Source organism: Cupressus sempervirens, chromosome 7 (assembly GCF_028749045.1).
Source record: "Cupressus sempervirens isolate cs-2001-9-10 chromosome 7, ASM2874904v1, whole genome shotgun sequence".
NCBI classification, from domain to species: domain Eukaryota; kingdom Viridiplantae; phylum Streptophyta; class Pinopsida; order Cupressales; family Cupressaceae; genus Cupressus; species Cupressus sempervirens.
Window position 1 is genome coordinate 604,555,605 of NC_143124.1, and position 26,656 is coordinate 604,582,260.

The 26,656-nt window shown below is 37.5% G+C and overlaps 1 protein-coding gene across 4 annotated transcripts in view; it reads left to right on the forward strand.

Annotated features, from left to right (window-relative positions):
* LOC149548175 (structural polyprotein) overlaps positions 1-26,656 on the forward strand; it is a 98,887-nt gene that overhangs the window by 13,076 nt on the left and 59,155 nt on the right. For all 4 annotated transcript variants that reach the window (XR_016353998.1, XM_089792216.1, XM_089792217.1 and 1 more), the window contains exon 3: positions 14,792-15,142. Coding sequence is in view for 3 of the 4 variants with exons in the window: in XM_089792216.1 (XP_089648342.1) it covers positions 14,792-15,142 (351 nt within the window). In the remaining variant the exon portion in view is untranslated. The remainder of the gene's footprint in view (positions 1-14,791; positions 15,143-26,656) is intronic.

Below are 26,656 nucleotides of genomic sequence, written 5' to 3' on the forward strand. Positions count from 1 at the left end.
TCTTCATTATGTCATCTCATGACAAGTGCACAAAGTTGTATGCAAAATGAATGTCAACAAGAAAATCTCATCATATATTTTCTTAATATAAATTGTTAACTCAGCATAACGATATTCACCATAGCTACTCCTAGATGGTGAAGCAATAACAGTAAGTAAAGTCATGGTGTTACATCCCAAATTTTTGCCTTTAAAAAAAATGATCTCATAGCCCTTGAGAGTTCATGTGAAGTCAGCTGACTGGTAAAATTTTTGAAATATTTGATCATGTGAAATGGAAATTTTGGTTGTTCGTTATTATTGTACTATGTTCCCTCGAGTTTTCGGTACGGGGATGGCAGGACGGGTTTCCAGGACGGCAAATTTTTTTGGTGATTTTGGGGACGACTATGTATATAGGGAAATTTTAAAATATACATTGAAATTTGCAAATATACATGTCATTCATATGAAACTAAGCAGAAAGCATGTCATTTAAACACTATAGAACCATAACATACAACATTTGAATGCCATCTAGGAAATAATATCCGATTTCAATACTCAATTGTCAAAATACATATCAATATCAGTGAACAATATCATAATGATAAGCATGATAAATCTGAAAATCTAAATCTAAATATACCTAAAGCTATACGTCCAAAGGCTAGAGGGCTGCTATAAAGTAATAAGTATCAATGTATCATAAGTACCTTGACATTCAACATAAAAAACATAACATAGAAAAATGAAGTAGACTACTACTCCAATTTTGCCTCTACCGGATTTGGAGGGGTGGGGCCCACCTCAGCAACCTAGTAAGGAGCCTTAAAATTATTAATTTTTTGTTTTTCATTTAAAAAAAAAATTAAATTAAAAAAAAAAAATTGGGGACAGCTGGCCGTACCCGGTACAGTTGGGGGACGTCTAGGCGTCCCCTTTCTGTACCAGGGATGGCCAGCCGTCCCCAAGTTTCAGGGACATCCCCTGATAATTTGCCCTTTTTGGGGATGGCTGGGGGATGTCCCATACCCGTCCCCTCGTCCTCGGGAAGTCCTTGTTTCCGAAACTCCTGGTTTTAGGCCGGGTACGCGTCCTTGGGGAACATAGTTATTTTATATAACATGTTAGTTAATTGTTATACTTGAAATTGAAAATGAATAGCATGGAAATTGAAAACGATTATGTGATATTTTGAAATCATGGGAATATGTTATTACTCTACGATGTTCCTTTTTGTAGGAGCATGATGAAGGGGGGAAGTATTGCCAAAATGGGAGTTACGAATGGGGCACCAAATCCACTGACGAACCATCAGGTATGGAATCTCACTACCTTGACTATGGGTAGACAGCTTGGCGAGCAAGAGAGAACCTTGGACTACCATGAGCTAACCAGTGATCATAATCATAAATAATAAAGGAAAACCATCAAGCATTAACAAATTTGTTACCTTTATAATTTGAGAAGCTTTTGTTATGTAAAGCATGTTTTAATACGACACCATGATACCTATATATACTCATATGTGTACATACATACATATGTATTTATGCATTTGTGAATTAGATGCATATGCCTATTTTTGAACGTATACATTAATTACTTATGTTTAGGATGTATGCTTATATGCATGTATGTGTACATACACTTATGAGTATAGGTAAGTACAATGATGTCCTTATGCTAATTCATTAAGAGAGTGAAGGTATTATTATTCTTTCACCTTGGCTAAGGATTAATATTGTTTCATGCATGGCCACCTTTCATAATTCTTTGCATCGGGCCTTATAATTGTTAAATGGTTCATCATAATTTATTTATATTTTTGAATTGATGGCCTTGTTGAGCACCTTGCCACCTTAGACTTCTTGCGTAATTGAGCATGCATTTGGAGCCTTTGCATTCTATGCTCACCTCTCAAGGATGGGTTGTTATTATTGCTTCTCCATTTTCGCTTAGTAGTTTGATTTCTACTTTCTGCTCCTTGCCGTGAATCATCTGTTTGCCCATAGCTTCTGTTCTTATTCCAAAGCTAGTGTACATTCATTGCCATCAATTGCTTTGAGTGAGCCGGTTATTGGCCAAGACTACTAGCGTCCATCTACAGGATGAAGCCTTGCGATTATTTTTGGATGGGAGTGCCGACCATATTCAGCATTGATTGTTTTCATACAGTGCTCAAGTCAAGCTTGAAATTCTTAGTTCATGATTTATACTCTCTTCGTCTTTATGTTTTTCCGAAATCAAACAACATAATTATTTGATTGGCTTATCAAAGAAGGCATCGAGATCTTTCTTTAATTTAGAGTTTGGAATGATCCACAACCTATGTATTTATTCTTTTGTTTTCTTTTGTATCGATATAAGAAAGAGCCGTCATGTTGATGGAAAGAATATGTCCATGAAAACATTTTGACTATGATTAAGCTTAGTTAATGAATCTCTATCAAGAGTGCCAGCTCGTACCGGGGTATTGTCAATATACCTCTAAGATGAGTACAACCCTTGTATGATATTGGAACAATCAAAAAAGAATTATGTTTTTCATTTGTAATGCCATAGGCCAGATTTGGCATAATGAGATGGTGGTGTATATTCAAAGGCCATATTTCACCTAAGGAATCACTCAAAAATTCATGCACGAGGACCAGCATGGTTGAGATGAAGGGTGTGAATGGGAATACCCGTATAAGAAAAAGTAAACACAAATCAGTAACAATAATCATATCTAAACAACTAAGTCATCTCATGAAGTCGAGTGGTGCGTGATTGGGCTTATATAATGCCCATTCAAAATCCTTGGCCAAGGTAGATTAGTTTCATGATTGCTATTGTGATCACTAGAGGTCAGAGTGCTTGCGGATAGAAGATAGGTTGATGGAAGGTGTTCATTGCCTCATCAGCTGACTAGCCAACTCCCTAACACCAAGATGCTCAATGGCAACCCAAGCCTAATTCCAGGGTAGGGAGGGCCTTTTTCGGTAGAGATTGTGTGGGGATACTTAAGGGTCCATGGTTGGGTGGTTAAGCCCATGACAATGCTTCTTCTCTCTTCTAGATGCCAAGGCTTGCACAACATAGGGACATTATTTGCATATTCTCGTGTACTTACTTTATGTTCTTGTATTTCATTTGATATATGTAGATACTTGGTTAAATTCTGTTATTTCTTTACATTAGATGTTAGGATTCAGTTCCACTAAATAATCATGAGTTGGAAATAGAATGGATGCGGTAGTTTTAATTGTATTTCATGTGAACCTAGATCTGAAATGTTATTTTAATTTTCAGTTTTATGATTTGTAAGTTATAGTTTAACTCGTATTTCCCCTTGTGAAAATGTAGAGTAACTATTATATCTGTCACTCCTTTCATTCGGTTAAAATTGTAAAGGTATTACATTTAAGTAATGAATTAATTGGTTACTGGAAATGAACATGTTACACATGGAGTCACACACATGGCTACTCTCAGAGGGTGGAACAAGGGATTTCACCTCAAACTTCTCTTATAGAGAAGAACTCATTAACAAGGGACCATAGCTACTCCCAGAGGGTGGATCCACTATAGCTATTCCCAGAGGGTGGAACAAGGGATTTCACCTTGAACTTCTCTCACAGAGAAGAACTCATCAACACGAGATTTCACCTCGATCTTCTCTCAAAGAGAAGAACTCATTAACCTGGGATTTCACCTCGAACGTCTCTTGCAAAGAACAACTCATTAACAAGGGACCTCACCTCGAACTTCTCTCACAGAGAAGAATTCATTAACAAGCTATTGCTCCTCAAACTTCTCTCGCAAAGAAAAACTTATTAACAAGGGATTGCTCCTCGTACTTCCCTCATAAAGAACTCATTAACACATGCAAGAGGATTACTGGAACTAAGATTCTCTCTCAGCAAGAGCATCATTCTCCACTATACCAAGCTTATTCCAGAAGTAACAAAACTTCACTCTCGGAAGTGGTTTGGGAATGTCCATAGTTTGCTCCTTTGTAAAAATGTTCTCGAGTTCAACTTCTTTCTGTTGAACCATATTTGTCAAGTAATGCTATTGGACTAACCGAAAGCTTCACACAACTTTGGTTTCACACATAATCACTGTAGGTCCTAAAGGTTGCCCAAACGAACTTGCAAGCAATTTTCGAAGCCACACAACTTCTCTTGCAGCTACATAGGCTGCAACATATTCTGTTTTAGTTGTACTTTGAGCAAAACAAGATTGTATCCTGCTGCACTAGGAAATCATGGCTGAACCTAGGCTGAAACAACATCTGAAGTACTCTTCCTGTCAGGCACACACCTTGCCCAATCTGAATCAAAGAGCCCTTTCAAGTTCAACAAGTTCAACTCTACACATGAAGAATATTTCGATCCAATTCCCACTGTACTACAAACATATATCAATATGTGTTTTTCCGCCACAAGATGGATTTGCCTTGGTTCACACATGAACTGACTTAAGGTATTCAATGCATAGTATATGTGAGGCCCTATCTTTACCAAATATTTCAAAGAGCCAATTGACTGCCTGTACATAGTAGGATCAACTAAATCTGAAGTGGCTGCATCTTCATGTAACGTTTTTTGATTTGCTTTCATAGGAGTCACCATAGATTTACACACTAACTTGCCCAATCTATTCAGAATATCAATTGCATATTTTCCTTGACTCAATATGATTTCATTTGGTCTTTACCATACCTCAGGCTCAAGTAAATAATGCAACAAACCAACATCTTTAATTTCAAATTTAGAAGCTAACTTCTCCTTATATTTAACAATGAGATCATCATTACCAGTGGGAAATAAATCATCAATATACAACACTAAAATCAACACTTTTGTCATCATATACCTTAATGTATAGATTTGGATCAACATCATTCTTTAGGAAGTCCAAGCTCAAAAGATAATGGTCTATCCTCTCATACCAAGCATGGGGGGCGTGTTTAAGGCCATGCAATGCCTTTTCCTGCCTGCATACATGGGAGTCTTTATCATGAATCACAAAGCCCTCTCAACATTCAATGCATACTTGTTAGGAACCTGTGTGTTCCTTCTGTTTATTTTGTTAGAGTAGTGTTGTTGGACGCATATGCTTTGTAAGTCGTCCCGCGAGTATATTTTATTATCCCACATGCATAGGTAGTATTACTTTTCTAGATCGTACCCAGTATATAAGAATAGGTTGAGGCCCTTGATGGGCACGGACGAATTTATTGTATTGAGCTTGCTCAAAGGAGGTTACCCCCTCGAAGTGGCCTGCGATCAGTAGATTCATTCTGAGTTCTGCTATCACTTTGTATTCTGTTATTTCGAGCATTCTCACGATATTGCTATAAGGAGGTTCATCACATCTGGTATCAGAGCACTCTCTTGGGCTCGCTGGGTGGAAATTACATCAAATTTTTTTTTTTCTGTCGTGGCCTTCAGGTTCCTCTCACTTCTAATATCTCTTGTTATTGCAATAACTCTTTTCAGTTGTTCTGTCTGTGAGTGAATTTTTCTAAGTCGACTGTTCTCAAAAAAAAAAAAAAAAAAAAAAAAAAAAAAAAAAACGAGTAAAAATTTTTCTGTTTTTTAGTCGTAGCTTCCTTGTTTGCTTTCTGTTTCTGCTCATACTTCCGCAGAACGTCTGCAATATCATTTCGCATACTTCCTTCTTTGGCGACCCAACCCCAAATTTTACATATCAAAGCCCTAAATCCCTCATTTATCTAATTTTAGGGTTTGCCCTATCTTTTTCACCTCTCATCCGATCGCCACCAAACTGAGCCACAAGATTCAATTCCTCATTTTGCTCCCTTATCCCTCTTGGACTGTTCGCCTCATTTCGCCTCCCTACCCTTGAAACCCTCATTTTTCTTTTTCCCTTGTCCCCAGATAGTCTCCCACCACCCGTCGAACACCCATTTCCTATATGAGTTTTACCCAAATCCAAGTTTGCCGTAACTAAAAAAGTTTTTGTTTCTCATCTTCTACCCATTCCCAAAAAAAAAAAAAAAAAAAAAAAAAAAAACCCTTGTTTTATGGTTGTTACGCGTACAGGAGCAAAAATCATGGAAGAGGAAATTGCATCCCTCAAAACCAAACTTCAAGATCTGGATGACAAAATTCTGGGTCTTAACTTTCAGCAGTCAGCCATGAGCCGAAACCATTCAGGAGATACTGGGTCCTCTTCTGGCAATTTCCGTGGACCAAAGCTTGATTTTCCGTGCTTCGATGGTTCTGATCCGACTGGATGGATCTATAGGGCAGAGCAGTATTTCAGCTTGCATAATACTTTGGATAACCACAAAGTTTCCCTTGCATCTTTTCATTTGGAACATGAAGCTCTTCAATGGTTCCCTTGGTACATCAAGGCTAATGTAGGCCCAACGTGGAGAGAATTGTGCACCCTCATTTTGGAGCGCTTTGGCCCTAGTTCCTTTGATGATTTCACAGGAGCACTCACTAAACTGCGTCAAACAGGCACTGTAAGAGAATACCAGACAGAGTTTGAAAAATTAGCTAATCACACAGAGGGCTTGTCTGATGAATTCTTCCGTAGTTGTTTTGTCAGTGGTCTGAAGGATGCACTTCGCTCAGAAGTCAAAATGTTTCGACCTACTACAATGATGGAAGCCCTTGGGTTGGCTAAGTTAGCGGAAGACAAGATTAGTGCTCTACAACGCTCCAGATCTAATTTTGTTCCATTCAGAAATACAGGTTCTCACAACCCTCCAGTCATACCAGCTCCCAGAACTACTCCGATCAAGCACTTGTCTGAAACAGAGATGCGAGTCAGGCGAGACAAAGGGCTTTGTTATAATTGTGATGAGAAATGGTCTCGGGGCCATAGATGTGTTCAACAAAAGCTCTATCTCTTGGATGTGGATTCTCCACCGGAACTGGAAGAATATGTAGATGCTCAGGAAACAGTGGATGATGAGGTTGAGCCTCACCAGCCTGAACCTCCTTCACCAGAAGCTCCACCAGAGATATCTGTCCATGCTTTGGCAGGAGTCACTACTCCACAAACCATGCGGGTCCAGGGTTTCTTCAAGAAGATCCCTCTTACTATACTCATTGATTCTGGTAGCACTCATAACTTCATTGATCCACGAATAGCCAAACAGGCTGATTGCTTTATCCATCCCTGCTCTAGCTTTGAAGTCATGATTGCCAATGGGGGCACTTTACCTTGTAAAGGGAAATGTCGCAATGTGCGTCTCTCTATTGGAGATTATAACATGCGCTCTGACATGTTTGCCTTACCCTTAGGTGGCTGTGATGTGGTTTTGGGTGCCCAATGGTTACGCACTCTTGGCCCCATTCTCTGGGATTTTGCTGAACTTTGGATGCAGTTTTCAGCCGAGGGGCACCAACACACTTTGAAAGGCTTACAACCAGGGTCTCTCAGCATCATCAGTTCACACCGTATGGAAAAACTTCTTAAGAAAAATTCACATGGTGTCATCGCTCAGCTCCATTCCATTCAGATGCAACCATCAGCAGTCTCTAGCACTCCTGCCGATCTCCAACACATTTTGGACAAGTATTCTGGTATATTTGCTGAACCTGTGTGATTACCTCCTTCTCGTCCAGAGGACCACCGTATTCAGCTCCTTCCTGGCAGTGTTCCGCCCAACATCAGGCCCTACCGCTACCCATTTCATCAGAAGACCGAAATCGAGATACTTGTCCGTGACTTACTGAAGCAAGGTATTATTCGCCCTAGTACCAGTTCCTTTTCTTCTCCAGTTCTGCTTGTTCGCAAAAAAGATGGGTCATGGCGACTCTGCATTGATTTCCGAGCACTTAATCATCTCACTATAAAGGACAAGTTTCCCATTCCAGTTGTTGATGAACTTCTTGATGAACTTCATGGGGCTCATTTTTTCTCCAAGTTAGATCTTCGTTCTGGGTATCATCAAATTCGGGTTAATGAGGAGGATATACCTAAAACTGCCTTCCGCACACATGATGGTCACTATGAATTTTTAGTCATGCCCTTTGGCCTCACGAATGCTCCTTCAACATTTCAGGCAGTGATGAATAACATATTTCGACCATACCTCCGGAAATTCATTCTGGTCTTCTTTGATGATATCCTCATATATAGCAAAACTTGGGCTGAGCATCTCCATCATCTGGAGCTTGTCTTGCAACTTCTCTCTGATCATCAACTCTGTGCAAAACTATCTAAATGTGTGTTTGGCCAGGAGGAAGTGGAGTATCTCGGGCATATTGTTGCACACCATGGCGTGCGGGTGGATCCTACAAAAATAGATGCCATGAAAACTTGGCCGCATCCTAAAACTCTCAAGAGCCTTCGGGGTTTTTTGGGGTTGACTGGCTACTACCGCAAGTTTGTCAAAGATTACGGGAAAATTGCAGCACCATTGACAGCTCTGTTAAAAAAGGATGCCTTCTCCTGGACCCCTGTTGCTGAGACTGCATTTGAACAACTGAAACAGGCTATGTGCAGTACACCTGTTCTCGCGATGCCAGATTTTTCCAAACCCTTCACTATTGAGAGTGATGCTTGCGGCAATGGATTGGGTGCTGTTCTCCTGCAAGATGACCATCCTATTGCGTTCACTAGCAAAGCCCTCTCTGGTAAGAATCTAGCCCTCTCTACTTATGAAAAAGAAATGATGGCTATTTTGCATGCTGTACAGAAGTGGCGGCCATACCTCTTAGGGAGTCATTTTTGCATCAGAACCGATCACCAAAGTCTGAAATACTTCCTGGAACAACGGGTATCCTCTCCTACACAACAGAAATGGGTCAGCAAACTCATGGGGTATGATTATGAGATCACCTACAAGAAGGGTAAGGAGAATATTGTGGCAGATGCTCTTTCTCGCACATTTGATAATCAAGCTTCCCTTTCCGCTATTTCTATGCCCATTCCCAATTGGTTAGCGTCTGTTCAGCAGGGCTATGACAGTGACTCTTCTTTATCTCAAATCATTCACCAGCTAGCCAATAATCCTTCTGCTATACCACATTACTCTTGGGATGGTGCTTCTCTTCGATACAAGGGTCGGCTAGTGCTTCCTCAGAACCCAGCTCTACATCAGGCTATTTTTTATGAACTCCATGCTTCTCCTTCAGCAGGGCACTCAGGCTTCCTCAAAACTTATGAGCGAGCAAGGAGAAACTTCTTTTGGAAAGGGATGAAACAGACGATTCAACAGATGGTGGCTGAATGTGATACTTGCCAACGCCACAAGGGTGAAACGACCCTCCTTCCTGGCTTGCTCGAACCATTGCCCATCCCTACACGGATTTGGACTGATATTTCTATGGATTTCATTGAAGGGCTTCCTAAATCCGGTGGCAAGACAGTGATCTTGGTTGTGGTTGATCGTCTCTCAAAATATAGTCATTTTTGTGCCCTCAGCCACCCCTATACTGCCTCCTCTGTTGCACAAATCTTCATGGACCAGATATTTCGTCTTCATGGACTCCCTTCTTCCATTGTCTCTGATCGTGATGCAACTTTTACCAGTCATTTTTGGACTGAACTGTTTCAGAAAACTGGCACCAAACTGAAGATGAGTTCGGGCTATCACCCACAAACTGATGGTCAAACTGAAATTGTCAATAAATGCTTGGAAACTTATCTTCGTTGCTTCACTTCCGAACAACAACATCAGTGGGCCAAGTGGCTCCCTTTAGCTGAATGGTGGTACAATACCTCTTACCACACTGCCTCTAAAATGACTCCATATGAAGCAGTCTATGGTCAGGCACCTCCAGTGCTCCTTCCCTACACTCCCAACAGCTCACCAGTCCAGGCAGTTGACATAGTTCTCCGCAGCAGGGATCAGATTCTTCGTACCTTACAGGATAATCTTCACATGGCCCGTAATCGGATGAAACAGCAAGCAGATCAACACCGTTCTGAGCGCTCATTTCAAGTTGGGGATATGGTTTTTCTTCGTCTACAGCCATACAAACAATCCTCCCTAAAGCTGAAAGGGCGTCATAAGCTGGCCCCAAGCATGGGGGGCGTGTTTAAGGCCATGCAATGCCTTTTCCTGCCTGCATACATGGGAGTCTTTATCATGAATCACAAAGCCCTCTCAACATTCAATGCATACTATTTCTTCAATTATACTATTTAAGAATACTGTTTTCACATCCATTTGATGAAGCTTCCAACCCTTAATTACTGCAATAACTATGATAGTTCTGATGGAAGTGTAGTGTGCTACAGGTGCAAAAGCATCTTCATAGTCTATGCCTTCCTTTTGTGAAAAACCTCTAGCTATAAAAACTGGCCTTGTATTTTTCCACACTTCGATCAACTGCATGTTTGATTTTGAACAAACACTTCGAAGAAACAACAGTTTAATTTTGAGGCCTTGGAACAATGTTATACATCATTTTTTATGATGGATCGGTACTTCTACATTATGGCATCTTTCCACACTTGCTAATTTGAATCTTTTTCATCTTTCCACATTGGGTGATCCAAATTTGCATTTGTCATTTAACTGTGATGTGCTCCTGCTGTGCTCCACTTGTGCATGATTCGCATGGGCTGAGTTTTCTGTCATGCCCTTTGCAATCATTGCTTCTGCACCTTCATTCCTCCTCCTGCTGCCTGTGGCGTCATGTGTCTGCATGCCTGTTCCCGTCGTTCGTTTTACCTTGTGCTGCCTGCAATCAGTTTCCCTTGCACTCTGTTGTGTTTCATTTATGCTTCTTTTGGTTGTTGCCTTCCGTGGGGTTTTTTCTTTAGTGTCGTGTGCGTTGCTCCCGCCGTTTCCTGCTGGTGTGCCTTGTGGCATGTTTCGGCTCCAGTCTTTTTGTTTGTTGTGCTTTCCTGTGGCTTGGGAGATCCATTCAATGTGGTGCTTTGTGTTGTCTTTGCTATGTTACCTCCTGTTTCTTGGCTTCTTTACTTCTCTTGCCGTGTTTCCTCCATTTAAGCTCTTGCCTGCATGTGATCCTGGGTGTTCCACCTGTGTGCCTTGTTCGTTTGTGGTGTGCGGTTCTGGCTTGCCTGTACCTAGCTTTGGCTTCTGTTCTTTCGTTTTCTTCTGCTTGGTGGTGCTGTCCGCCATCTCTGTCTCTGTTCGGGCTGCCTTTTTCAGTGGCTTCTGTATGTTTGACTGTTGTTTACAGGTGTAGTCCGCTTGCTGTCTGGCCAAGCCCTCACTTTGTGGTCTCTCTTAAGTGTGCAGACTTTTATGCTGTTCACTCCCGCTACCTGGATTGTGATTGTGCCTTGCCCATTCCTTTAAATGGAAACCACTCTGTCATCACAGCCTCCGTCTTTGACCTACTAGAGACTTCGTGGCACACTTCTCAAGCTGGAAGTGGAAAATCAGAGCCTGAGGGACACCATCTCTTCTCTATCTGAGACTATTGCCAGTATCAAACAAGCTGCAAGCTGAATCAAACTCATAACTTCTCACCTGTTCCTCTGCCACTTTCAACACTAAAACAACAGGTATATACTATAAAGATTCAATTCGACTGTCATTGGACAACTTGGCAAATTAGATACCATCAAAGGCAAACAAAGTGAAATTGTGGCTAAACATATTTCTCTGCTTTCTGAAATTGAACTAGTTAAAACCTGGGCCGCCATCTGCAACAACAATGGTCCACCTCTTGCTGGGGTGGAGAAGAGTGTACAAGGGAAGCTCGATGAGGAGCGTTGGAGGCGAGCCTGTGAACTTAACCTGAAGGTCCAGGGTCTCCCTCCAATCACCATTGATCCCCTCTCAAATGCAAAGAAAGGAGCAAGAAGCATTTGATAATTTTTTTCCGGTGTTACGAACTTTAGAGAGGGACATTACATATTTTGTGCACCTGAAGATTCACTATTCCAGTCTTTATTAGAAGTAGCTGAGTTCCTGAAAGAATATCGTAAGCCTCCTGCCAACTGTAAAGTTTTTGACTCATGCCAACCACACACAAATGAAGCTCTTTGTTTTCTCTTTACATAGAAAGGTATCGGTTGCAAATCTTATCTTCAATCTGTATTGTTCACGACACCAAATAAATCCTCCTCATAATAATCAGAAGATGTATCATCCAACATCCAGAGCATGGAGATAGACAGGCACAGGCACAGAAAGACTTGGTGACTTCTGCAAATAGCTACTCAAATGTTCTCCTCAAGAAATAAAAATAATTATATGCACCAGTTAGGATTCATGGGAAACTATTACAATATACTTTGGCAATAGTATTTATCTGCAATACTATAGTCTGACAATTAATTAATCATTTGATTGGCACTATGAATTTATCAAACATTGGCTCTTTATTAGCCTTGATGAAATATTGTTCAATATTTCATTCACGGTGAACATAAGGATCAATAAAATATTTCACTTAATATAATTGGCCAGGGCCCGCTTGAAATATATTTGATGATAAATTGACAGAACATTAATCACCTCTGTTGATTAAATCTTTATGATCGTCAGAAACAAGTTCTGGTCCCACACATCTAGTAATTGGAATGAGTAAATACTTGGTGTGTTGGACTTGAACAATAGCTGTTTTGCTAGCTATATTCACCCAAAATCAAACATTAGGCAATGATACAAATATTTCGGTGAACCTTAGAAAACTCTCCACCATAGAATTAATTTGAATACCATCTTAAAGTGCGGTTAAAACATTGTTTTAAAGATCCCTCTAGACTTAGCCAATTCGATACAAGGACCCAATAATTAAAATAGAGGCCCAAGTAATTACAGGATGGTAAAAGTCGACTAACTCCACCTTAATTCCTTGTGACTAATGCTTTAGAAATATTACTAGCATCCCATGAATCTCAGAATTTTTTTTCGCTCAGTTATCATAGTTTTGTCGTAATATCTTATTGTATAAGGTAGCTGTAAAATTTCAAGGAGTAATAGATAATAATGTCGCATGACTCAACATGCCTGATTAGCATATATCTGTTGTTATTTTTGTTTCTGCAAATTTTGACCCCTTAAGGCTGGCAGGATACCTGGCTCTGATACCGCTATGAAATCCCCAATGTATATTTTCCCCCAAATTTCTCAAAAGATATCTCAAAAATTTAAATAGATAATTTCCTGCAAAATATTTCAAATAAACTAAAAAAAAACCAGAAAATACCTTGATGAAAATATGGTCTCAGAAATGTATATTGCGACTTAGATGTTCAGAACAATGACAAAATCCAATTGTAGTTACAAAAATTACAGGAAGATTGGATATCAGAAATATGGGAGCAATTTTGAGAGTTAAGATTTGTGAGTACCTGCTGTTCATATTTTCAACTTAACATAATTAGATGCGTGCTTTTGATTGGAGGGTTTGTTTTGAGCTACTTTGCAGTTAGGGTTTATTTTTTGAGTCCAAGATCTATTTACCATAGTATAGTAACATTGCATCAAAGCTTGTTATCTGAAATCCTCCAGATGTGGAGTGTGCTGCTACCTATGAAAGGGAGCAGTTGATGGATTTTAGAGGGTGTGATATCCTTGTTTCAATGATATAAGCAATTTGGACTTATGAGGGTTTGTAAGGTGAGACACTCTAATTGCTTTAGTGGATGGAATGTTGATCCATTGCTAGGATCTTCATCCTTGGGAATAAGGCGAGAAGTGCAGTCACAACAATTATATATGTTAGATTGTTGTAATTCATACTCAGGAAGTGATGCAATTATCTAATGTGAACTTTGGTTCTATAACCTCACGCAAGTTGAAGAGAATCACTTTGACACTAAGAAGTTCTTTTAGTTTAAAAGTAGAAAACATAATTTATGCCACTTTCAAAGATGGCCAACTGGCTTATTCTTAATGAGAGCAAATTGATCTAGATGGCAATCAGATGTAGAATCACCTTAAAATAGTAACCATGTTGGGGTTTTAGTTTCTACTCAATTACTTGGAATTGAAATCCTCTCGTAGAATACAAGTCATTCCTCAATGACTCAGATTCTACATAGGAATTGCTTCGTCTAATCTTCTCTAAGCATCTACACATTATGCAAAGAAGAGCAGGGGATACTGAAGAGAGGGGTCTGTAGTCTTTCCCTAGGTAAGAATTATAGAGAAAATAATGTAGTAGGTTCACATATCTTCTCAATCTTTGCTACTGCTTTGTAATAATCAGAGATTAATAGCTTACATATCTTCTCAAGGATATCTGTACACCCTTCTTAAATAAAAATAAAATAAGTAGCTCCATTATTAATAAATTGTCTCGGTACATATTGTCATCCTCTTTCATTCGTAGTAGATTTAGTTATAGTCTTAGAGCATATTCTATGCTATAATTGTTGCATTCATTTCCTTCTGCTTATAACAAGTCTAAGTTCCAACTGTGCAATTAATTGCCTCTGCTCATAACATGTCTAAGTTCCAACTGTGCAATTAATTTCTTCTGCTCATAGTATGTGTAAGTTCCAACTGTTAAAGTGTGTTTCTTAACCATGAGCACAATTGTTTATTTAAATTTTTCTCCACTGCATTTGCTTAGTTAAGGGAATATGAAATATCCATGTAAATTTCTGCTTTAGTAGCACTAACACCACACAATTTTCCCTTTATTATCTTTTATGTTACTTTCTCTTGTATTTTGAATCACTACAAATAAATTCTCATCCAACGTATAAAATGGTCTTGGATGATTGTGATGTTTCATCTCAAATTATTCGGTGCATAATGTGTTTGTGGATTCATAGCTACTAGTGAATTGCAATGGTTGTCAAAATTTAGGGCTGGTAGATGTGATTTTTCTAGTTCTATTGGTAGAGTTACTCATTTTCCATGTTATTAAGTTTTGTCTTTACTTTCTCATAACAGATTGATGAAAAGTACCATTGTAGTGAAACTGGCCATCGCATGTCTTATAAATGTGTAGAAGTTCGAAGCAACTTCAAGGAAGTCAATAGGGAACAAGTTAGAAAGGATAGTTACAGCATGAAAGATGAGCCTCAGAAAGAAATTACTAGTGGATATAAAGACACAAAATTACAAAATCCACAAACTCAAAACATGGAGGGTCAATCCAGTGATAATGGAAACAAAGATGGAAACTCAAGAAGATTATCTGTAACTTCACATGCTATAGAAGATACCAAACAGTTTTACTATATTTTTAGGAGCTGTGTACCACCAGCATCTGAAGAAATATTAAGCGTTTTTGGTTTTGAGGTACTTCTCAGACCTTGATAGCATTAATTACATATGACGGTACAATAAAACTTTTGTGTTAAGATGATAGACTCTTTATTTACTGATTTTTTGTTAAAAAGGACTTAACCCAGTTTTGTAATCCTGATGGTATCTGGTTGTGTTTCTCTCTGTTTTAAGTTTGGTTGTTAGTGACTACTATTATTAGATCTGTGTATTTCTCTATAGGGAAGAGGCTGGGATTGTGTATAAACACTACAGAATGGCTTTCTTTATAAAGCATATAAAGTTGTTTAAATTGAAAATATATATAAGCAGACCCTCGTATATAGTGAATCTGGAGCTCTAAGGAGAAATTGTGGTGTGAGTTAAAAGTGTTTCTTTAGAAAATCCTCCAAGAAGCAGTGTAGAGATGTGTCACTGTTCTGGCATATTTTCAAGGTCTTTTTTCTCATGTCAATGTGTATGTCAGCTGACAATACTGAAGTAATTATGTCAACTGTCAGTTTTCTATCAGATTAGTGTAGATATTGTTTTTGAGCTTGTTAAGAAGGTTATGCTAAATGTCTGTTGGTACTCAGTGTTGTATGCTCCCAAGTCCCAAAATTTTAGGCTATCCTCGACTGCTAGGGATGTCAAACTCAAAACAAATAGCTCGCAAGTTTGCAACTTATGATGAAGTAGGGACAACCAATAACCAATTGATATGGGTACTTCTTCTTCTTTAGACTTTGATAGGCCAGGGGTGGGTGGTGGGCAGTGGAGGGTATTCTCTGAGGTGTTATCTTGAAGATAATCAAAGAAGTCTGACATAAAAATAGACCTTCAAACAAATCATGCCTATTGCATAGGAAGCTTTAAATTAACTGCCAGTAAGCACCTATATGCTGGTTTGCTCATACAAGGACTTTACAATCTCACCAAGCCAATAAACCACCATGTAAGGAACCTTCTTAACCCCTGATGATGCTCACCTTTAGATACATACACACTCATACATGGATGCAAAGATAACAAAAAACGCCTCTCTCAAGATAGTTTACAAAAATTGCCATATTAAACAATCTTGGTGGAACTTTAACACTATTTCTGTTAGAAATTTATTCCTTTTATTTTCAACTGTGATGGTGGTTGAACATATTGTAGACAAGTGTCTTCATCCAGTTCAAGCAGCCGAGTTATGTTTTAAAGAAAATAAGATAACATGAAGATAACCCATTATGAGATACATTAATGAAGGCAGCAATAAGGATTATAACTCTCAATTCCATACAGAAGTCGGGCTCTACGGATGTGAACTGACAAGCATATGAAATTGCAGTGCAGCTGTTTGAACATACCTTACTTATTCATGAATGAACCTACAAATTGCTTGCTTTACATTGTTAAGCTTTTCAAAGGACTTAATTGTTCTCTTGTTGATAAACTAGTCACATCTAACAGTCAAATCAGCAAATATGATGAGGAGGATCCGAAAGATTGTCAAAAATCCAGACAATGTTATTGGTGACATTCAAAAAGATGCCAAATCTGCTTATTAAATAAGGATTATGTGTCATATTTCATCTATGGAAAAAAACTCGGAAAAATTATAGTTGGAATGCCCTTAGTCACAGGAAAACAACAACCTGCAATCCTTCCTCATTTTCTTTTCTGCAACATTCTTGCCATCCTCCTTTATGCCATTGAAAATCAACATACGTCTTTCATTTATTGCAAATTCTTTTCGGGGAAGAATCATGGTTGCTTGGTGGCGTACATGTCACTTGTATCTACTTGCATTAGCTTAATGTGGTGCAATGTCCGAGAAATCCTAACTTTGCATTAGCAAATCATGTCCATTTTTAGAAGAAGCCTGTATTCGATGGGGTCCACGAGTATTTAGAGGTGTTGGAGATACATGTGCTACCATACTACTTTCATTTGACACCATTAATGGTGTTCTTGACTATGCAAGGAGGTAGGAAGGCTTTTCATCTTGAACAGTAAGGATTCAAGAAGTTTCATGCTAAAGAGAGTGGGCAAGGAAATATCACATTGCAGGTTCAGAATTGGAGATTCGGATACCTAGAGAATGCAAGATGGATGGAGGAGATCAAGAGCCGAGTGTTTGGGTTGCCACATGACAAGTTTAGGTATGAGGGCATACAGAATATCAAGGGTTCAAAAGAGGCAAGTGTGCAGAGGAACATGAATTAGGGAATTTCAATACTTGCTTCCATAAAAGAGAGGTCTTAAAGGCAAAAGAAAATGCATGATTAGAGTTGTGGAGGTTGGGTTTTGGTACTGCTAGGTACTTGATGCACCTTATGTAAGAAAGGAAAAAAAGACCTAGAAAAACGACAACAAAAGTGGAAGTAGTTAGAGATTGTGGAAAATGATTACTCGATATAAGGAAGGTTCAGTAACATTGGACTTGGAGAAATTTGATACGTAAGATCACGGATAAGAGAAGAGGAATTGGAGCCTATTGGGGAATCAAGATTAGTAATGTGTGATAACAAGGTCTTCAAGCATGATGTTTGGAGAAATCCCAAAGGTCCAAGCTTGGTAGTGAAGGAAGCAAGTAGGAGCATGAGAAATCATGACAATGGATACCAAGTTAAGCAATGAAAGCTTTTGAAAAATTGAAAGTAAGACTTGTTGGAGGGTAGGAGAATGAGCTTTTGGGAATCAAGAATTTTATCACAATTTGAGGATTTTTATTAGCCATGCTTGCATAAAATGGTCCAAATTTGTGTGAGGAAGCATGGTCAGGGGCATAAGTTTGGAAGTATGGATACTAAATGGTGTCGAAGAAGTGTGGAAGAGGTGGAAAATCCAAGAGGCTCATGGAGGATGTGTGAATGAAGTAGTAGGGATTGGAGAATTTGTATACTGGATGCATAGGACGCAAAAGGGAAAAAAAAACTCATTGTGATTTGAGATTTGTAGATGTTGCAACCTTCAAGAGAAAGTGGTTAAGAAATTTGTGGGAGATTGATGAAGGGCAAAATTTTATAGATGGTAATATGGGATTAGTTTGAGGGCTTGAAAAAATGTCAAGGTTTGGAGTTTGGGCTTATAGACTATAGAATACAAAGGTAACCTCTAAAAGTGTGGACTTGAAAAGGGAAGAAGGCTATTGGAAGGGGAGAAATTGATGTGTGGGAAAATGTAAAAAAAAGGAAACAGAGAGAGGAAACTCTAAAACTTTGTCATGTAAGGCACAATGGTGTTTCAGGGAATTGAATAAATCAAAGAAAAATATAATATGCTATAGAAAACTTTAGAAACCTATTGAAGTAGAAGTTGACTTAGGAAACCTCTTAGGATTATTTTCTTGTTTTGAACTTTTGCAACATTGGGAACATGATGAAGTTATGAGGGAGTGCAAAGCACAAAAAATGATTAGGAAGAAATCTACGATTGATGAGGAGAAAAGTTAGGCCAAAACACCAAGGTAATCAAACTTAGGAGATTTTAGGTTGTTGAGGTAGTTGTCGACATTGGCTCTCATTAGTGTCAACTACTTCTTGCATGCACAATCTGGCTATCATTGGGGTGTAGACTAAGATAACAAACGGGCTAGTAGGGTCATCATAAAACAACTGCAAACGAGGCAAAACACAAACTTGGACGAAAAGAAAATATGTACACTGGCCATTAGTGACTGCAATTTGTCAAAAGAAGTATTGCTTGAGGTGTTGATCTTGGACTGTTAGCTTCATGAACTCTCTATCCAAAAACCCTTTAGATAAAATGTGTTTCGATTACATTTGTTAAGAACTTGATAAGTTCACACTGATTAGGCTTCAAACGCCTCATGTTTACCCTTATTTTTAGATCTACCATTCCACATGAGGTGTAGTATCCCTTTTTCAAATTGGATTTAATAATCAACAATAATCAATTAAAGTATTAAAAATAAATTAGTATTCACCATAAATATAATTAAAAAATAATTATGTTTGATGAATGATCAAAATGCATGAAGTGAAGAGTTGTGACTCCCTTGAGCAGGAGATAAAATGAGGAGATCATTTCATTGGAGAAGGATAATCATAAATCATCAATGGGGAATGAAGGAAATCAATTTGAAAGTAAATTTATTTTCAAAGGCAGCAGTGAAGGGTGGCGACTACTTCAAGAAATGGGTATAAAGTGCAAATCAATCCTCCAAGCAAAGAATGAAGGATGAATCAAGGAGTAATCATCGATTCAGGAATTCATTGTCAAATATCAATTCTTTCAGCTATTTACAAAATTAGAAATCCATTCAAGAATCAATTTATAAAATCATCTAATCAATCAATTATGGAAATATCAATCACTCAAACACCAAATAGTTATGCATCAATTCATTCAAGCAAGATTCAAGCTTCCACTCGTCAATCCTACAAGAAATGCCAATAAAGGAAAGATCAAGCAATCAACAATAATCTAGAAAATACATCGAGATATTGATTTTGCATTCTAGTCAGTACTTGCAATTCGGACAGGAGCCGAGCTCCCATGGGTTGGGCTAAGGTCGGGAAGACATGGTCTTTCCTAACCTTTGGCAAGCTAGAGATGGGGTTCAGGTTCATGGGGTGAGAAATAGTTTGGAGGGGACCAGATCTATTTCTACCTTTGACAAACTAGGGACAGGATCCTTGGTTTCTTGAATGTTGAGTTAGGGACGGGGTCTTTTGGCTTAGCTGATTTACAGGGCATCTACAGGAAATCAGCAATTTGAACAACTGAGTATTGCTATGATTAATTGATCTTTGGCAGGACAGTTTGAAGGAGAGCTATTGCAGAAAATCAAGATATGCTCTATTTTCAGAATTACTCAGAATTGTAAATTGAACAACATAATAAAATTTAATCAGTTTTCATATAGTATATTTATAACTGTATAAGTATATTTAATTACCATCTCAGGTTGGAATTATTGGTGTAGGGCAAAAATGAGGAATATCCCAAAAAGAGACATTGCACAAGCCCTAAAAAGCCCTATGACCTGTTTCACCACACTGAAAACAGGTACCTTTGAATTCACCTCTTCTTCTTTGTCCACCATTGTAACCTTTAGTGGTCTGATTGCTGCTAGATCCTTGACCAGTCTCTTTAGGAATATCTATCACATTACCCCCAGAAGATGATTGTTAATGTATAGATTAGTTAAACATAAATTATAAAGATTTATTAATTAATCTTGTGAATATTTATGTTATTATTATATGTTTAGATATTCAAATATATATATATATATATATATATGCAGATTTAAATTGCAAACGTATTTGAATAAAAACGATGTGATCGACAGCCTTGATAATCTTTATGCCAGTTCATTATTGTATCGTTGGCTTTAAAAGGGTATTGGGGTTGATATTGAGTCACGCCCGATAGATGTGACTCAAGCATGAGTTACGCCTATCAGTCATGACTTATTGTCCGCCCTCCCGCATATAAAACTTAATCCCCGCTAATTGTCAAGCACAACGAACACAGAAGTACACAAGTCTTCAGTGCCTTCAGCGTAGGCAATATAGATATTATTTCTCTGCATTTCTTGATAACAATTCAGTATTATATATCATTTCTTATCTTGAGGATAATTCATAAATTATTTTACTTACAGTCTGATACACTAACATGGTATCATAGCAGGTTTAAAGAAGTGATCCTAAAATCAGACTTTAGTCAAATATTATTCAAAAATGGTGAACGGCACGAGGCTGGAAGACAGATTAGAAGGTGATTCAGATTTTGTAGGCTGGAAATTATGACTAAAACTCATACAGAAAGAACATGGCCTAAATAAGTTCATTGAAAATTCTGCCGCACCACCCAAAGGAAATGATGAACTGGAAAAATGGGAGAGTGATAATATGAAACTTATTGTGGACGGTGTTAAAACTCATCTACTTCCTGTAATCTCAGAACTAAACACTGCACATGAGATGTACAATGCTCTTGGAAATATGTTTGAGATAAATAATGCTGTTCGGATTATTACATTAAAGGACAAAATGTCAAATATTAAAATGAATAAAGGAGAGAAAATTTCCTCATACTTTATGAGAATAACTAAACTTCGAAATCAACTCTCTTCCATAGGACACATCTGTGATGGAAAAGAGTTAACAATAATGGCTCTAAAAGGCCTTCCATTATCATGGGATACTTTCAGACAAGGGGTATGCTCTCGGTCAAAACTTTCAAAATTTGAAAGACTTAAAGCTGATTGTATACAACAAGAGTGTATGCAAGTAGCTCGAGACCAAAATGTTTCCTCCTCAAAAGGAGATTTACAAGTTCTCTCTACTCAAGTAAATAAGAAGAAAAGAAAATTCAAAGGAAAAAGAAAGCAACTTGACTTCTCCAAAATGCAATGTTTTAGATGTGATAAAATTGGACATCCAGCATCTAGATGTCCTTATAGAATTAAGCCACAAGCTTCATTTGCAACCACTCTAAACTCAATTGGAAATTCTGAACACAATGCCTTCTATTCAGCTCTCCCCAGTGAAGCATCAACCAGGTCAAGTACTTGGGTAATTGATAGCGGAGCCTCTCGACATATTATAGGTTTTAAAGAACATTTGGACTTGACTATGTTGATGAAGTAATCATTGGAGATGATACAAGCTATCCCGTAAAGGGAATAGGAACATGTACTAGTCATCTGAAATTAGGGAAAACAATTGAACTTACTAAGTTACTATATGTACCTGGTATAAAAAGAAATTCGCTTTCAATCTCTGCTCTTGAAGATGAAGGATTCAGAGTTACATTTATGGAAGGAAAGGTCATAGCTTGGCCTAAGAATTCTAACATAAAAAATGCATACAAGATTGACTCCAGACATGGATGTCTTTGTCAAATAAACTCTCTCCCTCATTTAGCTCTACTTCATGATTCTTTCAAAGAAAATGAAATTTGGCATAGGAGACTAGGTCATCTTCATTTTCGAGGATTACCTTCTCTATAAAAATGGTAACGGGTCTACCTAAACTTCATCCGTACCATGAAGGAACCTGTAAAGGTTGTGCTGTGGGGAAGAATATTAAAGCTACATTTCAAAATAGTCAAACCAAATCCAAAGAAGTTCTAGAATTTATTCATTTAGACTTATGTGGTCCTATGTCAGTTCCTTCACTAGGAGGTTTTCTATACTATATCATATTTGTGGATGATTTCTCTAGGAAGACTTGGATCTATTTTCTTAAAAGTAAAGAATCTGAAGAAATCCTAAAAAAATTTAAAGAGTTTAAAGCCCTTGTAGAAAATCTATGTGGAAAGAAAATAAAAGTCTTAAGAACAAACAATGGTAAAGAGTACATTTTTTATATCTTTATAAATTATTGTAAAACTGTTGGGATCAAGAGGGAGTGTTCTGTTCCCTATAATCCTCAACAAAATGGAATAGTTGAGAGAAAGAATAGATCCATAGTTGAATCTGCTAAAGCAATGCCTCATGATCAAAATCTTGAAACTTTTCTTTGGGGAGAAGCCTCAAATACATCTATTTTCCTTCAAAATAGATGTCCACACTCTCATCTTGAATTCAAGACCCCTGAAGAGGCACTTACTAGGAAGAAACCTGATCTTAAATACCTAAGAATTTTTGGTTGCCCTGTCTATGTACACATTCCTAAAGAGAAGAGAACCAAACTAGAGTCCTTAGGAAAGAAAGAAATCTTTGTAGGTTACAGTGAAATTTCCAAAGCTTATTGTATCTGTATCCTTGGACAAAGAAATATTGAACTAAGTTGAGATGTAATATTTGACGAAGATTTGGCCTTCAAAAGATCTAAGGATGAAAATGAATCAAATTCAGAAGAAACTCTAGAAGAAACTCTACAAGAACAAAACTTTAATAATGAGAGGGAGTTTCTAATGGAGGAAGATAAATCAATTGAACCCATGGACATTACTCACACTTCTGAGAAAAAGAAAAGACCACTATGGGCCAGAAAGCTAATTGAAGAGAACAATTCCATTCCCTCAGATTTCATTAGGGAAAGAAAATGTCCTAACATATACTCAAGTTACATTGCATTAATGAGTGAAATCTCCAAATCTGAACCATCCGATGTAAAAGAACCAATAAAACATCAAAATTGGAAAGATGCGATGATAGAATAATATAACTCCATACTTAAAAATGATGTTTGGGATATTGTTCCTAGACCCAAAAATAAATTAGTTGTCTCCTCAAAATGGCTGTTTAAAATTAAACATGCTGCAGATGAAAGTATTGACGAGTACAAAGCAAGGTTTGTAGTGAGAGGATTTTCTCAAAAGGAAGGAATAGACTATGAGGAAACTTTTGCCCTAGTAGCCAGGTATACTTCAGTCAGAACTGTTTTAGCCATTCCTACATCCAAGGGATGGAAAATTCATCGAATGGATGTAAAGACTGCATTTTTGAATGGTGTTATAGAAGAGGAAGTTTATCTTGAATAACTAGAAGGATTTGAAGTACACAATAAACAATCTCATGTATGCAAATAAAAAAAGGCTTTATATGGATTAAAACAAGCTCCCCGAGCTTGGTATGAACGGATAGATCATCATCTAACTAAACTTGATTTCTCTAAAAACATTACAGATCCAAATTTATATTACAACGTAATAATACAGGGGAATATGTTAATTATGGTTCTATATGTTGATGATCTTTTGATTACAGGAGAAGATCATCTAATTGAAAAATATAAACAAGATCTCATATCTGAATTTGAAAATGAAGACATAGGAATACTGCACTACTTCTTGGGACTAGAAGTGTGGCAGCATTCAACAGGAATCTTCTTAAATCAAGGGAAGTATACACTGGACCTACTCAAAAGATTTGGCATGTTGGACAGCAAGGCAATGAAAACTCCTATGGAAACAAACCTCAAGAAACTAAAAGAAGCAACTAAAGATTCTGAAAGTGTTGATCCTACTCTATAATCGACAGATAATTGGTTCTATAATGTATTTGGTAAACACAAGACCTAGCATTTGTTATGTTGTAAATGTTCTCAGTCAGTTCATGTGCGAACCTAAACAAACTCATTTAGTAGCAGCAAAACACATTCTTAGGTATCTCAGTGGTACAATTGGATATCGTCTCAAATACACTAAAACTGAACTGAATCTAAGAGGATATACAGATTCTAATTGGGCAAGAAATTCAAAGAATCGTAAGAGCACTTCAGGATGTTGTTTTACCTTGGGTTTAACAATGATATCTTGGTTTAGTTAGAAATAGTCTTCAGTAGCACAGAGTTCTACAAAAGCTGAGTAAATAGCTGCATCTATGGGAGCAAGAGGAGCTGTATGGTTGAGAAATCTTCTATTTGGATTATTTGGGAAGCCACTTCCACCTACTACTATTTATTGTGATAAGTAGAGCTGCATCAAGCTTTCTCTTAATCTAGTGTTTCATAACAGATCAAAACACATCGAGATACGATACCACTATGTTAGAGACATGGTTGAGAAGGATGTAATCAAGTTAGAATATATTAGTACAGAGGATCAAATTGTAGACACTCTTACCAAACCACTTGCTAAGACAAAAGTGGAGCATTTTCGTAAAGAACTTGGTATGATTGTAAAATATGAGGAAATGTCTCAGAGAAATTGATTATTGTACATTCTATATATTATAAATTTATAAAACCTATGTTAATCATTAAGAAGTGATGACTGAAAAATGATTTCACTTGTATTAGGAGAAGTTGTTGTAAAGTGACGTCCTTACAATAACTTGTAGCATGATTCATTTTGTGAAATTGTTTCATGTAAAGGCTTTATCTTATAAATCAACAACTAGGCATTAGATATCATTAATTTGATTATCTACAAGTTACTTGTATAGATATATTTTTCGGTACTTGGTGAATGTCTTGCCCTAATATTCTGATAGGCTAATACCACACTGAGTACTTGGTGATCATCATTTAGTTGATGTTTCTGATAGGCCATTACACTCTAGAGAGCTTGGTGAATATCATATTGTTGATATTCTGATACGCCAACTCTCATGTTATATGATGTCAAATATAAGTTGATGATATTTCGTTGATGAATCAACCCTTATCTGACATTAAGAAGTCTTCTGATTAAAGACTTCTTCTATGTATTTTTCTTACTAATCTAAGAGGGAGTGTTACTGTATAGATTAGTTAAACATAAATTATAAAGATTTATTAATGAATCTTGTGAATATTTATGTTATTATTATATGTTTAGATATTCAAATATAATTATACATACATACATACATATATACATACATATGCAGATTTAAATTGCAAAAGTATTTGAATAAAAACAATGTGATCAACAGCCTTGTTAATCTTTATGCCGGTTCATTATTGTATCGTCGGCTTTAAAAGGGTATCGGGGTTGATATTGAGTCACGTTTGATAGACATGACTCAAGCATGAGTCACGCCTATTGGTTGTGACTTATTGTCTGCCCTCCCGCATATAAAACTTAATCCCTACTGATTGTCAAGCACAATGAACACAGAAATACACAAGTCTTCAGTGCCTTCAGCATATACAATATAGATATTACTTCTCTGCATTCCTTGATAACAATTCAGTATTATATATCATTTCTTATCTTCAGGATAATTCAGAAGATTATTTCACTTACAGTCTGATACACTAACAATCATGAACTAGCCTTACCACCTTTAGTCCGGTTACTCTATCTACTTTCAAACCTCTTATTCGGCTTCTCTTCAATCCTTAATGCTATCTAATAAGCATCACCAATTTTCGCCATTCAAACTGTAAGTAACTCCTCTTGAATACTAGGTCTGGAACCAAAGATATACCTAGCTACCTTTTCATTATCAGCTTCAGAATGACCAACCCTAATTATGATCCTATATAATTCCTCAGTATACTCCTCTATTGATTTGTCAGCATGCTTCAATCCTTGCATCTTCTTGAACATTTCCAACTCATAATCAACTGATATGAATTGTCTTTTCAACTTTTCAACCATCTATTCCACTTAGCAATCTTTTCCTTACCTCTCTTGTTCCTTTCTAGTAGGACTTTTCTCCACCAAATACTCACGCAACCTTTCAACTTGGTGCTCGCAAAATGGACCTGATCAGGATCCTCTACTCTTCATACTCGAAGTATTCTTCCATCTCATTAATCCAATTAAGTGGATCTTCTGGCGTAAGGCTACCAACAAAAGTTGAAAGTTCAACTTTAGGTCTTTTCCCTATCTTGGACATAACTTTCAGAAGTCTGGCTTCCTTTGGATCTCTGTCATCTTCAACAACTTCTAAGTGTTCTTCCTGAGAATCTTCATCACTATCTGAATCAACTTGTGATACAATACTCGTTCACAGTTCATCTTGTAAAGCTTGCACTCGCCTCTGCAAAGCCCTAAAACTTTCATCAGCAATACCTCTGACTCTATTTGGAGGCATCTCAATTCCTTTGAATCCCCTGTGCATATCCTCTGCAATTGCAGGTCAGATCCACACTTAACAAATCAAACTAGGGTTCACAACATGATTCAATTCCACAAGGAACACAA